Raw genomic sequence first — 15891 nt, 5'->3', positions numbered from 1 at the left:
CGTGCCCGCCGCGGATTCGAGGACGTCGCTAACGCTGCCGGCTCCGTGGACAAAACGAGCAGACCCTTCTGGGGCCGGCGCCGCGGCCTCTTTCCCCTTTTAATAGGGGAATAAGTGAGGCTCCACCCTTCGAAGCGTCATGCCTTGATCGGGCCGCTCCCTGTGGTGGCACGTGTTGGGGCGGTGGAGGTGTGAGACCAGGAATGACAGCGATGGTGCAGTGGGGGAGGCGGCTCAGACCATGCCAGGACCAGAGCCCTGCGGTCCAAAACCCCCATTCCTTCCTTCCTCTCCACTCCCAGAGAGTGGGGTGGAGATTTCCTTCTTCCCCCAAAGCAATGCCAGCACTCCTTAATTCTACTATGTGCAAACCCCCGGGGCCCTTTCTGTGCCTGAGCCTTCTGTAATTGGCACAGGTTTCTAAAGACCCCTTGGCCTATTCAGTTGCTCACAGTGAGTTTCACAATCCCACCCAGTTTCCTCACACTGCCCATTCTGCCCAACCCTTAGTGGTCCCCTGGGCCTTTGAATCGATTTTGCCCTCAGTTCTCATTATACATGAGCTCTCTGTGTTGCTCGTAAGGCTGGCTTCCTAAATTTCATTCTCCCCAAACTGCTCAACCCTCATTGATAGCACAGCCTAAGGAGGGACCTAGATTCCAGGACTATGGCTTTAGGAATGCTGGGAATCCTTTCCTTCCGGAGGCCTGGACACCCACACATCATGATATGGCCCCAGCAAAGCACCCCAGCATGAGCTCTGACTCAGGGGTCTGACTTCTCCCCCTGGTAAACAGGACATGGTACTCACAACCCACATTCCCTTCATGGTGCCACACCCATACACAGCTGCCTCCTCAACCTCCTCTCCTGAACCTGGAGCCCAGGTTCTGTTGTGGAGGGTAATAACACAGTCTAGAGCCAGCTGGCTTGAGTTCAAATCCTCGCTTCCACCTCTTTCTAGCTGTGACACTTTGAGCAAGTTACTTAATTTCTCTGGGCCTTGGTTTCCTAAGTTATAAAATGTGGATAATAATAGTGAGGACTGAATGAGCTTATATGAGTAAGGTGATTCAAATGGTGTCCAGTACACAGTAAGCACCAGGTAAGTGCTATATTAGCTACTATTATTATCCTGTGCCACTAGCCTCTATGGTATTTGCTTTAACTTCTCAGTACCCAACATTTTCAACACCCATCCTTCTTGACCAATATGTACAAGATGGGCTTCTCTACACCCATGGCATTTAACAGCTATCACAGGCAATGCAGAGCTGGCTGTTTAACCTAAATTGTTAAAACCTAGTAGGTAATCTCTTTTGAGGAGGTATACCATTATCATTATTATTATTATTATTGAGACGGAGCCTCGCTCTGTTGTCCAGGCTGGAGTGCAGTGGCAAAATCTTGGCTCACTGTAACCTCTGCCTCCTGGGTTCAAGTGATTCTCCTGCCTCAGCCTCCTGAGTAGCTGGGATTACAGGCACACGCCGCCATGCCTGGCTAAATTTTTTGTATTTTAGTAGAGACAGGGTTACACCGTGTTCCCCAGGCTCGTCTTGAACTCCTGAGCTCAGGCAGTCTGCCAGCCTCGGCCTCCCAAAGAGCTAGGATTACAGGTGTGAGCCACCTCGCCCAGCCCCATTATTTTTAAGCAAACATTTCAGAACTTTTGAATGGTATTGTCTGTGATCATGGGAGAAGCTGTCTACTTATTACAGTGATGCTCTCACAATTCAAAACTTTTCTGTCTTAAAAGGACTGGTAGAGCTGGGCACAGTGGCTCTTGCCTTTAATCCCAGCATTTTGGGAGGCTGAGGCAGGTGGATAACTTGAGGTCAAGAGTTCAAGACCAGCCTGGCTAACATGGTGAAACCCTGTCTCTACTAAAAATATAAAAATTAGCCGGGCATAGTGACTCACACCTGTAGTCCCAGCTATTCAAGAGGCTAAGGCATGAGAATTACTTGAATGCAGGAGGCGGAGGTTGCAGTGAGTGAAGATCACACCACTGCACTCAAACCTGGGCAATAGAGTAAGACTCAGTCTCAGTCTCCAAAAAACAAAAATAAAATAAAAAAGGGGGTACTGGTACGTATCTATTGTTAATAAATACATGATAAAGTACAAAACAAAAGACTATGAGGAAATAACTTTACCAAGCAGCGCCCACAATCAAGTGTACCCTCCAGGGTAAGCATTACAGGCATGAGCCACCGCACCTGGCCCATCTTAATCTTTTAAGGTAGATTTTATGATGTAAATGCTCCCAAAGTGCTAGATAGCCAAGACTCCAGATACCAGTTGCCTGCTCCACAGCCCTTGTTGTTTATCTCCAAGAACCCAAATGGATGGCCTCCATGTCCAAATCAGCATTTCTTCCAGTTTTCCGCCCCTTTATTTGCCCAATTCTAGAAACCTAGATGTTATCCTTGATCTTGCCCTTGCCCTTGCTTTCCTGTACTGACCCATCAGCAAGCCAGGTCTATTCTGCTTCTTAAATATCTCTCTAATCACCTGTTTCTCTCCACCTCCACCATACCACCCTAGTCCAAGCTGCCACCATCTCTTGCTTAGACTCTAGCAGGAGCCTCCTAACCAATCCCCATGGGCACTCTGGCCTTCTGCAGGCTTCTCTCTGTATCTACAGTAATCTTTCCAAATTTCAAACCCAATCACATCCTACCACCCACTCCTTCCATTCTTACTTAAAATCTTTTAGGTGGGGTGTGGTGGCTCATGCCTGTAATCCCAGCACTTTGGGAGGCCAAGGCGGGCAGATCACCTGAGGTCAGGAGTTTCAGACCAGCCTGGCCAACATGGTGAAACCCCGTCTCTACTAAAAATACAAAAATTCAAAAATTAGCTGGGCGTGGTGGTGGGCACCTGTAATCTCAGCTACTAGGGAGGCTGAGGCAGAAGAATTACTTAAACTGGGGAGGCAGAGGTTGGAGTGTGCTGAGATCATGCCACTGTATTCCAGCCTGGGTGATAGGGCAAGACTCCATCTCAAAAACAAAAACAAACAAACAAAAAAACTTTTAATGTGTGGCTTAATCATGGCCCCAAATTCCTTTGCAGTGTGACTTTGCTGCTTCTCACATCAAGAACTGGGGTCTCCTTCTCTATCCCTTGAATCTGGGCTGGCCTTGTAAATAGCTTTGACCAATAGATGTGGCAGAAGTGATGTGTGAGTTCTGGAACCTAGTCCTTCAGAGGCCTTGTAGCTTCTGCCCTTGTCCCCTTGGAACACTGCCCTGAGACCACCATGTAAGGATGAGGCTACATGGAGGAGTGCCAGCCAACAGCCATACCTGCTGGTAAGGCCATTATGTATTTTCCTGCTCAGCTGTCCTGCTGTTTGAGTGCTGGGAATCAAACGTTTGAGTGCAGCCACGTGAGTGAGCCTAGGTGAAAGCAGCAAAGGAACTCCCAGCCAGCCCACAGAATTGTGAAAAAGAGCAGTTTTAAAAAGTTATTTCTGCTGAGTGTGGTGGCTCACACCTGTAAAACTAGCACTTTGGGAGGCCAAGATGGAAGGATCACTTGAGCTCACGTGTTTGAGATCAGCCTGGGCATCATGGTGAGAACCTGTCTCTACAAAAAAAACAAAAAACAAAAACAAGCCAGACGCAGTGGCGCACATCATCCCAGCTACTCAGTAGGCTGAGGTGGGTGGATCACTTAAGCCTCAGGACATCAAAGCTGCACTGAGCAGTGATCGCATCAGTGCACTCCAGCCTGGGTGACACAGTGAGACCCCTTCTCTTAAAAATAAAAAGCAGCTAAAACTAGGTTCTTGTTACATGAAAAAACAAAAAGGGGAAAGGAAAAAAAGAAAATAAATTAGTTATCTCAGGCCACTAACTTTGGTGGTGATTTGTTGTGTATCAATAGATAACTGATATAGAGGCCTTCCTACTGTTTTTTCCTAGTATGATAAATATAATATTTTTTGAGACAGGGTCTTGCTCTGATGCTCAGGCTGGAGTGTAGTGGCATGATCTTGCTCACTGCAGCCTCAGTCTCCCAGACTCAAGCCATCTGCCCACCTCAGCCTTCAAGTAGCTGGGACTACAGGTTTGAGCCACCATGCCCAACCAATTCTTGTATTTTTGTAGAGATGTGGTCTCCCCATGTTGCCCAGCCTGGTCTTAAACCCCTGGGTTCATGTGATCCACCTGCTTCAGCCTCCCAAAGTGCTGGCATTACAGGTGTGAGCCACTGTGCCCGGCCATTACCCATGTCTCACTTTCTGTTCCATTCCTCTGTAGACACTCTGGCTTTGGGGACTTTTGGCTTGTATGTTCCTTTCTGCCACAGGCCTTCATATGCTCTTAAACCTCTTGTTTAACCCTTATTAACATCTATTCATCCTTCAGCTCTCAGTGCAGCCTCACCATGTCAGATAACCACTATAGACTCGGTAACACCATGTGCTTTCCTCTGGACTTTGGACAACTAAAGTTTGTATTTATTTGGTGGTTCTGTGATTGTCTCTCCCCTCAGCAAGATGTATGAAGGTTGTTCGGAGTCTGGTTTTGTTCACCCTTGTATCCCTGGGCCACACCATAATAGGACTGAATAAACAAATACTTGCTAAATTAATGAATAATGTGAGTGATAAATACGGCAAATGTCTACATACAAAGGAGGTGTGACACTAAAGGAAGGTTTTTTTTGTTGTTGTTGTTAAATCAAGGGATTTCCAAACTGCCTCTGAAGGTAATTCTAGGAGGAGTAGTGTTTTTCAGCAATGGAGCAGGCTTCATTAAAATACGTGCATAACCCTCTAAGATAACTATTTAAGGAGAATAATATTTGGGATTGATTAATTCTTGTATGTTTGTTGCAGGATAACTAATCATAGTTTAGTCATACATTTTACTTCCTTGTTTCCTCCACAGTCTTGCAAATGAGTGGGAGATGATGGGGGTGGATGTAAGTATTAATTAGTTGATGCGGTTGGCTGCTAATCCAGTAAATGGCATACTGTTGACTTTTTTCTTTTGGAAATTGATTTTACTCTGCTCGCCCAGTTTTTGGATCAAGGCAGGATGAGGATGGGTAGAAGGGAGATGGGGAGGTTGTATTTAAGGAAGGCAGAGCTCATCCTCCTCTGCCTTGTGATCTTTAAGGTTGTAACTTTCCACCCAGTTCTGTCCCAATGAAATGATAACGTCTTATCTTCTCTCTACTCCCTCAACCTCAGACCATTCTTCACTTTACCTGTCCACCAAATCATAAAGCCTCAACCTCAGAACAGCATTTCCCACTCAGCCACAAGTTCCTTGGCATATGTGTGGGTATCCACGAGAGAGAAATGAGAAGTACAAGAAAGAAGTATGGCTAATATCACTTTAAATACAAACAAACAAAACAAGGGCAGATAGTTAGGTCTTTCATAGAAAGAGGAGGAACAAAATTATGAAGCCAGATTTCTGGGTTCTAAGGAATGTGGTAACTGAATGAAGAAAACTGAGGCCTAGGGTATCTGGTGCCTTGGTCCTTGATGAGAACAGTGACTAGGAGCCTGATGCCTGGGTCACCAAGGTGAATGGGCAATGGAGACAAAGCTAGTGCTGGGAACTTTCTAATGTTAGGGGCCAGAGGGCCAGACAGGTGAGACTGTGACCCTAGCCTTCCAACCCCCTGCAACTTCAGACACTGTGAGGATCAAGCTGAGGTTTATTTACAGTTCCCTGGGCAGTCTTACAGAGGAAGGGCCATCATTATTGCTTTAGGGTTATTGCCAGGAGGAAGACTGCAGTTCTCCGCTGCCAGGTAGGAGGTCCTGCTCAAAGCTCAAAAGTCTATACCCAGACCTTTTATGTCAGCCCCTTGTCTCTGCCCGTGACCAAGAGGCTGTCACTAATTCCTGCAAAAACAGCCCAACTGTTTTCCAAGGGCCACCCTGGCCACTTCCACCAGACTGCAGTGTAGATGTGCTATTAAATTTCTCTCTACCTTTGTCAGTGCTGTGTCACTGTAGCCCCCACCCTGACCACCCTCCTCCACCTCTGGGCTGGGAGGCAGGGTCCTAGTTTCCCAAAGATGATCATTTACATTCTGCCAGGACCAGCCTGGCTTCCTTTGTACTGAATACCCTACGAGCCCCATTTCCTATGTCCCAGATGACATCACAACTCACTCACTAGGTTATTACCCTTTGATGACATCTCAAGGGCCCCTTTTGAGGTTCTCTGCTTGTTTCTTATATGTGCTGGGTTTTTGTTTTCTTTTCTGGGCCTCGGGAATAGGGGGAAGAGAGAAGGGGCGAGACCAAGTGGCAGAGAGCCAACGGCTAGTAGCTCATGCCCGGGATTTGCAAGAAGGCCTAGAAGGATACAGCGGGGGTGGGCGTACTACTTTCTCTCTCAGCCCCACTGCGGAAGGATATGGCTTTGTTCATGCGTATCACTACTCGAAGCCGGGACTCGTTGGTAGGCGGGGCTACCCTGACTCCAGCCGCTGCATGGAGGGATCCGGAGCGGGAGAGGCGGCTACGGGAAGCAGTTCTCGGGCGGGTGCAGTGACGCCGAGATGGGTCACTGCGCCCCTGACGGACTACTTCTTGGAATGCGGCTTGTTCCCCAGGAGCCCATCTATTTCCATCACTGTCTGCGGGGTCAGCTGGCTCAGCACCTGGTGGAGGAGAATGGGGTGGTGGCGACGGCAGCCCATGCTGGGTCACTGAGGAAGGGCATGGGGTTCCAGGACCCGGGGAAGCACCACAGTGGGGTCAAGTGGCCAGGCAAGAATCGCAGCTGTGTCCGTGCCTCGCCTTGCGGCCCTGGGACGTCTCACCTGCAAAGTGAGGACTTTGCAGTGGGTGACCTTATAGGGCCATCCTGGGTTGGATGGCGTCTCTTTGACTCCTGGGGAAGGGAACAGAGATGGGCTTTGCCTCTAAGTCTCCAACTCACCTGTAGAGCGCCCAGGTGTTCTATCAACTGTTCCGCACTCGACACCCCCAGCAAGACAGAGCTGACACCCTCACTGCGGAGACACCACGCTGGGGCCAGAGGAGGAAAAAAAGAGCACTGATGGGGAACAGTGACCACATAGATTTCAGAAGTGTCTCTGAAGACAAGGGTCCTCCCTAGGGACAAATCAGTTTTAGGATGGGCTTGGGAGCATGTCAGGAGGAGACAGGGCCCCTGCAGGTACAGTGTCTCACCAATGGCAAGCTGGGCCACAGTGCAGCCCAGCTGGTGAGCCATGGGGAGAAGGTCCATGACTTTGGCTTGTTGCTTCTTGCCGTCTTCACTCTGCACTTTGTCCTTGAGCCACTGGTAGCCCTGGAGGCCAAGGAGAATGAGCAGAAGACCCCACCATCCCCACCACCTCCACACTCACACAGCAGCCCGCCCCCCGTAACTCCCCACAAAGCAGCCCACATAACCCAGTCCTGCCACCCGGAGCCCCCAGATCTCACCTTGATGTTGGCTCTGCAGGTATCTGGGACTCGCCCATCATACTTGCTAGTAATGAGACCACAGGCTACAGGGTACCAGGTGACTGATCCAACTCCTAAGAGAAGAACACTTGGTGTCAGGAAAAGGCCCTAGCCATGGATGAAGCTAAGGTAAAGTCAGGGATGAGGGGCTGCAAACCAATCTTGTGGTAGAGCTCTGGCAGCTGCATCTCCACCTTCTCCCTCTGAAACAGGTGGTGCTCAGCTTGTTCACAAACTGGAGGAATCAGATTGAACTGTCTGGCCATGGAGTAGGCCTCCTGGGTTGGAGTTGGGGAAAAGATAGGGGTCAGAGCATGACTTCCATTTTCTTCTCTGCCTCCTCCCCCAGGCAGTGGGCTCTGAAGTAACCATGTGAAAAGTGGGAACCAGTTGTGGGACAGGGGCAAAGTGGGGTCACACACTCACCATGATTTCTGCAGCCCCCCATCGGGATGTCCCCCAGTACAGGGCCAGGCCCTGGTTGATGACATAGGTCATGGCTCGCACAATCTCTAGGCACACAGGAGAGGGAAAGCCTTACTGTCAGACCCCTGGAATCTAAGACTCCAGATTTGCAGACCTCTACCTGCCCCACCAAGACCCAGGCATCTCTGTGGAGTCATAAAAGTTAATATCTATTATTTGCCTCCCTTCCTGTCCACATCCTGGGGTCTCAGCCTCCACTGTGGAGTTTGGGAGGCCTTCTGAGCAGAGGCTGGCTTCCTGCTGAGGGTTTGAGGAAGGGCTCAGTTTTTGTTTTTTAGATTTTTTGAGACAAGGTCTTGCTCTGTCACTCAGGATGTAGTGCAGTGGTGCAATCATAGCTCACTGTGGCTTCAAATTGCTGGGCTTGGATGATCATCCTGCCTCAGCCTCCTGAATAGCTGGGAGTACAGGCACACACCACAACAGCCAGCTAATTTTTAAACATTTTTTGTAGAGACAGGGTCTTGCTATGTTGCTCAGGCTGTTCTAAAACTCCAGGCCCCAAGTGATCTCCCTGCCTTGGCCTCCCAAAGTCCTGGGATTACAGGCATGAGCCACTGCACCTAGCAAGGAAGTGCTGGTTTGAAGGACTGTAAGGGTTGGGGGTGCTGCTTTTACCCTCCATAGGACAGTTGGGGTCTGAGCGATTGGCAAAAACAATGTCCACGTATCCCAGCTGGAGGCGTTCCAGGGATCCTCGCAAGCCTGGAGGTGGGGTGGGGAGAGGAAGAGGAAGAGGAAGATAAGCACCTCAGCTTCAGTGTAGTAAGAATTCAGACTGCTGGGCACGGTGGCTCATGCCTGTAATCCTAGCACTTTGGGAGGCCAAGGTGGGCAGATCACCTGAGTTCAGGACTTCAAGACCAGCCTGGCCAACATGGTGAAACACCGTTTCTAATAAAAATACAAAAAATTAGCCAGGTGTGGTGGTGCACGCCTGTAATCCCAGCTGCTCAGGAGGCTGAGGCAGCAGAATCTGCTTAAACACAGAAGGCAGAGGTTGCAGTGAGCCGAGATCGCACCATTGCACCCCAGCTTGGGCAACAAAAGCGGAACTCCATCTCAAAAAAATTCAGACCTTGCCCCCTTGCCATGGCCACCTAAATCCCTATTCAAAGCCTCCAGAAGTTCAGGGAACGTTCCCTACTCCTCTGGCTTCCATATCCCCTCACTTTGGGCTCCCAGCCCCTAAGTCTCACCCTCAATGATGTGCTTGCGGCTCAAACCTCGCTCGGTTTCTGCCCTGTAGGAAAAGGTTAAGTCAAAGATGAGATGTGACAAAGATAGGGACCAGGCTGGCTTGGAGCCATAAGGAAATGGGAATCCATGAGTCTTCACAGGCAGGGTGTGGACCTGGTGTAGCAGGTGCAGGATAGCTGTCCCCACCCCCACCCCATACACCTTTGCACATTCTCCCCAGTTGCAGTGGGACAGCCACTTACTGTCCTCCCCAAAAAATCTTGGTGGTGATGACATAGCTTGATCTCCTGGAAGAAGAGAAATGGGAGAACCAGCAAGAAAAGGATTTTTGGGTGATCATGTCCCCAACAACCCCCAAAACAGTCTCACCTCCAACCTTTGCTCTTCAGGATGTTGCCTAGGGTCCTTTCAGCCCTAAAAGGAAGACAAGGCAGACTCACTGACCCCTCCCAGGCCGATCCATTCCTTCCTCTCCTCCCCACCTTTTCCTCTTTTGCAAAGTAGAATATAAACCAAGGAGTCCATTTCAGCTCACAGGTCCATCCTGGACAAAATAAGAGGGGCTCCTGGAACTAGGGGTGTAATTGTATAGTCTTCGTCATATATTCAGCAGATATCTGTTGTGCATTAACTATGTACCAAGTCCTGCTGTGGGGGCCAAAAAGATAGAATAGGATGAGGGGAGAGGGGTCAATTATGCTGGAGCCAGGAAGGACACTGCCTTGTCTGGCTTCAACTATCTGGGTTGCCTTCCCCCTTCTTTGAGCCTCTGCAAAATTCCACTCGTCCTCCAAAGCTCAGCTCAAATTCTGCCTCATCCATAATGTGTTCTCTGAGTGCCACAATCTATGATCCAGCCTTCTTGTCAGCTTCCATAGAACTGGCTACACAATGTAGCATAAAACTATGAGCTAACTTGGGGCAAGTCTTAAGTTGTCATGGTGGACTGTTACTGAAATGTTTTACCATGGTTTAATCTTTCCTATCACTCTTTTTTGTTTGTTTAACCACTTAGACAGTGTGCACTTTTGGAGACATGTTGATTCTTCCCAGAAGTAGCACCTGCTCTGTGCTAGGCTCTGTGTGGGTACTTGGGGAAGAGCAAGACAAATTCCACAGAAGGAAGCCTCTGACTTCAGCAGCTAATACAGCTACATAAACCATGAATTGTGTGTCAGAAGACAGTCCACAGTGCTTTGGGAGCTCATGGTGGGGGAGGGAAGTGACCTGGGCAAAGGATTCTTGAAGGAGTGGACACTTGGGTCAAGTCTGGAGGATGAGCAGAAGTGTTTGCTAGATGGGGAAGAAACAGGGTCAGGTCATCCTAGGTTTTCTCTACTAGTGTGAGGCCACAAGTGTGTGATATGGCATGATATGTTAGAAAATTCAGCTTTGTAATCCTCAAATAGTTACATATAACTAATGCCTCGGATATATTTGTTGGCTTTATTTAATAATAACTGCACAGTATGCCCGTTGACTTCTAAGCCAAAGAGGGACTGATGTTGGGACTGTAACAACTACAATGCTTTAGGGGCCCTCCCCCAAAGGGTTGGAACTACACATTCTCAGAAGTCCCAGGGTTCTTTAGAGGGAAAATGAGAAGAGAAGCCCTGGCGTCCTCTCAGCCTTCCAAATGGAGCTTAGCTCTTTCACCCCAGTCCTTACTTTCCTGCTGCGTACACTTCGGCGGTGTCAAACAGGTTTACACCGTGCTCATAGGCTACTGTCAGCACATCCTCCGCTGTCTAAGGGGATGAGAGAAATAGGTAAAGATCAACTACTGCTCCTTAGTTACCTCCCTCACTGCACTCTAACCCATCACATCTCAGCCCTGGATTCTCTATTCTCTCCCCTCCCCGCATCCTCCAGCCTCAGATCCATCATTCCCTGTGCTTGTTGTCCAAACCCCTATCCAGGTTCATTTCCCCTTTTCAGGTTCCTTCACCCCCACCACCCTGATTCTAAGTCCCATCACTTATACCTCATCTGAGATCTGAGAACCAAACGTGACCCAGGTACCTGCAAGAGAGAAGCCAGGCACATGAGAACTGCAGGAGCAGACCAGGAAAGAATGCCCCCCTTTCCTTAATTCCTGTTCTGACTCACCCAGGCCAAGACAGGATACCCGAAGACCAGACTTCCCTAGGTTCCTGCAAGATACAGAAGCAGCGGGAAGGGGTGGAACCTCCATTATGGATCTAGATTATCAGCCCCCAGCTCCTCTTCTTCCAGACTGAGAAGCCCTCAGGTGTCTCAGTCCAAAGAAATTAGACCTAGTGGGCCTATAGGATTGGGCAAGTGCTATCTCCAGAGCAGAGGGCCTAGGAATTTTGTCAAAAGGACAAGTCAACCAATAAGTGAGTGTTCCTCTGAAGCCACTGTCCAGTGTCTCCATTCTCTTTTTTTTTGAGACGGAGTCTCGCTCTGTCGCCCAGGCTGGAGTGCAGTGGCGCGATCTCAGCTCACTATAGCCCTCGCCTCCTGGGTTCAAGCGATTCTCCTGCCTCAGCCTCCCAAGTAGCTTGGACTACAGGCGCCCGCCACCATGCCCAGCTAATTTTTGTATTTTTAGTAGAGACGGGGTTTCACCATATTGGCCATGTTGGTCTCAATCTCCTGACCTTGTGATCCACCTGCCTTGGCCCCCCAAAGTGCTGGGATTACAGGCATGAGCCATCATGCCTGACCATCTCTCTTATCACATTGAAGATGTGTGTCTGAATTTTCTTTCTGGGGTCTTATCTGTGTTTGAGTCATCTCTGGGATGTGGGCAGTGAGGGTCTGGGAGGAATGTGGTTGGTTGATTGTGGTAAGTTTGTGAGACCAGGCCCTCAGGCAGAATGCTGTGCCAAACGGCAGACACCAGGTTGGAAGAGGTAAACCAAGTCAAGCATCTGAATTCAGACAGGCAAGGGTCCCTGGCTAGGCTAGGCAGATGGGCCTGGAAGAAAGGCAGACTGGGGACCTGGGAGGAGGGGGAAGAGTAAGACAGGATAGCCTGGTTCTCCCTTTCCATTCTCTCTGTTCCTGTTAGCTTGTGAAGACTGTCTGAACCAATGAGCCCCCTCCTCCGCCCAAAGCCCCCAACTCAGATGTCAGCTCAGCTTGCCAATCAGGGCCACCATATAGAGGGGATCAGATTCCTCAGGTGACAAAGCAGGTCAGATCAGTGACCTCAGCTCACTCTAAGCAGGCCCCTCCTCTACCCCCCACTTCAAGTTCTGAGCCTCTGGCCTGACAGTCCTCTGAGATAAAGTCGGTTACATTTCAGTCTACCCAGATCCTGTCCTTCAGCATGGAGATGAAAAATGTGGTCCATCCTTCCCATGGGCCCCATTCTCCTTGCACCCAAGAAAGGTCGCAGGAGACCTAGCCCTTGGGGCAGGCGGGGGCAGTATCTGGGTCAGGCACCCTGAGCAGGCCAGAGAGAGAAGCCAATTCCCTCCCTCCACTCCCCAGGACACAGACCCAAGGACATGCCACTGGAGAGGGGTGCAGCCTGGAGATCCGTGTAGCATGGAGATCCGTGCATCCCTGACCTTCCCAGGGGTAAGGAGAGAAGCTCAGGGGCATCCCCTGGGTCTGACAGGACCCTGTCAACCTTGGTAAACTTGATTCTCTGGTAGTCAGGGGTATCGACGGAGACCAAGAGAGGGATAAAGTGAAGGAGTGCCGGAGATGGGAAGAAGAGATGGAAAAAAGGGGGACCTACTTAGTGAAGTTTGAAGGGGTCTTGGCGGCCATCTCAAGAAGCCTCAGGGGTCCCGAAAGGAAAGCGGAAGGGGTGGGCTGCCCGGCCACCCCCATACCTGTATTTCATGCCAGTGCCTCGGCCGGTGCTCTCTCGGAGGGCCCCAGCGGGCGCTGGGGGTCGGGGAACCAGTGCCGCTCGGGCTTTGGGGCCAGACCCTCCACCCCCTGGAGGATTCCCGTGCCCCCCGCCGGCCAGCCCGCCATTACCGCCCCCAGGGCCCGGCCGGGGTCCACACAGACGGTCCTCACTGCTCCGGCTGCGAAGGTTCTGCTCTGTACACGCGATAGACACCTGCATGCCGGCTGACCGGGGCGGGGGAGGGGGCTCCAAGGGGACGGGATGCGGGGAGCAGGGAAGCCTAAGCGCGGACTACCCGGGGCGTAGTGGGGCGAGCCCCACCAGAGCGGGAAGGCTGAGGAGGCTGCAGCGGGAGCTGCCAGGCAGGATCGGGCCCACGGGGGCGGGCTGCTGGAGGTCGCGAGGTTTGCGGCGGGAGGGGAAAAACGCGGGGGGAGCACCAGGAGTGGAGATACTCAGTTACAGGGGACACAGGTGCAAGGAGTAGGAGGAGGAACTGGATGAGGGTAAAGGTCGAGGATGAGGTAAAGGTTTCAGAGGATAAGGACCCAGGGGGAAGAGGGGAAGGAGAGAGATGACACTTCAGCGCGAACCGCAGCGGGACCCGCTGGGCTCCCAGCCGCGTCGGCAGTGGGCCCAGCTCATCAGCATGCAGGCACCGCCTCCTCATCTGCATAGAGCCGCCCGCCTCCCAGCCAAACCTGCCGATCATCTGCATAAGCCCCGCCTGCCGAAGGCTCCGCAGCTTGAATATTTTCTGAGCGGAATCCAAAGGGTGGCTCCTGCACCCTCTGGGACCCAAGGCCTATTAGGCTTCCCCTGGCCCAGTGGTTCTCAATCGGGAGGGACTGTCTCCCAGGAGAATTTTGGCAAGGTTTGGAGACATTTTTTATTTCACACCTGGGGATGCAGAGGGACGTACCATCACCATCTAGTGAGTGGTGGCCAGGGATACTACTAAAATCTTGCAAAGCACAGGTCAGCCCCCACAGTAAAGAATTATCCAGCCCAAAGCATCAATATTGCCACGGTTGAGAAACCCATCCACAAAGCCACTTCGTAGCCTTCAAGGGGGTGTGGCTGTCCTACTTTCCATCTTCATGCGTGGGGCAGGACTGAGAGGGCCCTCAAACCAACATGCTCAGGCCGCAGAGAGTGACAAAAAGTTTATTCTGTGCTTCTCACAGCGTCAGGCAGGGGATAAAACTGGAGAGTGCCTGGTTTGAAGGTGGAGGGACTCTGTGGGCTTCATTGTGGTAGGAGGAGAGCATCGGGGCAGGCCTTTAGGCTGTTGTTCTGGGTGGGGGGATAGGGGGCTTACAGTGGGAGCCCTTAGGTGGCACAGGTACGGAAGGGCCCCAGGCAGATATTAATTCTGCTGAGACATGAGGTAGGTTGCTTCAGCCAGCCCGGGCGGAGAAGAAGGGCAGAGAGCGAACATAGGAGTCCAGTCGGGAGCGAAAGAGCTCACTTTGCACAGTTTGGCCCAGCGGGCACAGGGGATTCTTCACCACCAGCTCCACATACAGCTACGGAAAGGGAAGATGTCAGCGCTGGGCTTTGGATACTTCTCGCTTCCAACCCCAAACCTCAGAGGTGTGTGAATGCACAAGGAACAAGGGCTGGAAGGCAAGCCCTCTCTGAGAAGAAGCTGGTGGTGGGAGTTAACCTGAAGTCCCCTGAGAAAACTCCGAATTCAACAAACATATAGTAGGATTAGGGTAGGGAAGATAAGGGAGTCTTGGGATTCTGATGAGCTCGGGGTGGGGGGTGGGGGGGGGTCCCCGGGGTGGCACTGACCGCACTGTAGATGTGATGCAGCACATCTCGGATAGGTCCCACGCCCAAGTCAGTATTCATGACAACTTTGATCCCAGTGGGCGTCTCGTAGTAATGGAGTTTGTAACGGCTAGTTTGAAAGGCCAAGAAGCCATCCTTCCTGCAGAGATGAGGAGGGTGTTAAGGAATGGGAGAGAAATCTCTCCCAAAGAGATACTTCTGATCCCCTCAAAGGTCGACTCCCTCTTCATCTAAACATATCTTTTGTAGAAGCCTGGTTGAGTAAAGACATAACCCATCCTTACCCCTCAATTTAGTACCCCCTAACCTCTCTACTGTCAGACCCTCCCCATCGCCACTCCTGCCAGCTCCAGCATCTTGCTCCGGACTCAGCCTCTCTAAGTACCCTTGCCCCCTCTGGAGGCCAATGCCCCTTCCACTTCAGAAAGTTTCCCCCATCCCCAAATTCCCAAGTCTAGCCCTCCTCCCAACATCTTTTCTGACTCGGCATACATGTCTAGCGGGGACATCTTGCTGACAAAGGAGCGGATAGAGAAGAGCATCCCATACATCAGCTTGTACTCCTGGAGGGAGAAGGGCAGAGTTAGCTCTCGGTTGTTGCAGGAGACGGGGTGGGGGTGGGAACGAGCTGGGGTTTGGAGAAGAGGGGTTGGGTTGGGACTACAGGTGTTTGGAGCTGAGAAGTCACCGGGCTGCACCGGGGCCCTCTCGTCACCTCCTCCTTGGGAATCCCTGCTTGCTTCTTGCGGTGCCATTCACTGTAATGCAGACACACTCCATTCCGGTCAAACAGGTACAGGTTATGGACAGTCATCTGCAGGGCAGGGAGTGTGAGTCTCGCTCCGGGACTGCTCCCACTCCGTGGGCTCGGGTTCCCGGCCCCACAGTCCTCCAACAAGGTGGGTACCCCACCCTCAGACTCACCGGAACTGCTCCGAGTGCCCGTCAGGAGTTACTTCCGGTTTCCGCGGCGCTCCGTCCCGCGGGCGGTCTCACCCAGCCCCTGCTGGGCATTAACTCCGCCCCACTGCCACTCGTCAGACTCCGCCTCTCTCCTTCGGCCAATCTGTGGCCACCGGAGAGAGGCCAGGCTCTCGGGTTACCGAAGTGT

At 51.4% G+C, this 15891-nt stretch overlaps 2 protein-coding genes across 3 annotated transcripts; both read right to left on the bottom strand.

Moving 5' to 3' along the window:
• Nucleotides 1–5344: 5344 nt before the first annotated feature.
• Nucleotides 5345–14857, bottom strand: KCNAB3 (potassium voltage-gated channel subfamily A regulatory beta subunit 3). Of its 2 annotated transcripts, XM_012457529.3 has the most exons (15): nt 14781–14857; nt 12958–13476; nt 11255–11298; nt 11130–11167; nt 10814–10893; nt 9515–9559; nt 9388–9432; nt 9145–9188; nt 8564–8650; nt 7886–7971; nt 7617–7737; nt 7439–7533; nt 7181–7301; nt 6927–7015; nt 5345–6645 (listed from the first exon to the last, which is right to left on the bottom strand). In XM_012457529.3, the coding sequence occupies exons 2-15, from the start codon at nt 13197–13199 to the stop codon at nt 6568–6570; spliced, it is 1215 nt and encodes a 404-aa protein (XP_012312952.1). In that variant the 5' UTR covers nt 13200–13476; nt 14781–14857; the 3' UTR covers nt 5345–6567. The 2 variants fall into 2 exon arrangements, with proteins under 2 accessions (XP_012312952.1, XP_012312954.1); XM_012457531.2 differs by lacking the exons at nt 12958–13476; nt 14781–14857 and adding an exon at nt 12617–12948.
• TRAPPC1 (trafficking protein particle complex subunit 1) lies at nt 14132–15839 on the bottom strand. The gene is made up of 5 exons (XM_012457533.3): nt 15705–15839; nt 15496–15594; nt 15273–15343; nt 14781–14919; nt 14132–14509 (listed from the first exon to the last, which is right to left on the bottom strand). Exons 2-5 carry the CDS (start codon nt 15592–15594, stop codon nt 14381–14383), a joined length of 438 nt encoding a protein of 145 aa, XP_012312956.1. The 5' UTR covers nt 15705–15839; the 3' UTR covers nt 14132–14380.
• Nucleotides 15840–15891: the final 52 nt, after the last annotated feature.

The sequence above is a fragment of the Aotus nancymaae genome, unplaced genomic scaffold (assembly GCF_030222135.1).
Source record: "Aotus nancymaae isolate 86718 unplaced genomic scaffold, 86718_ANA_hifiasm-v0.15.2.pri h1tg000018l, whole genome shotgun sequence".
Classification (NCBI taxonomy): domain Eukaryota; kingdom Metazoa; phylum Chordata; class Mammalia; order Primates; family Aotidae; genus Aotus; species Aotus nancymaae.
Note: the sequence above shows the minus strand (reverse complement) of the source record. Positions and strands in the feature narration are given on the sequence as shown.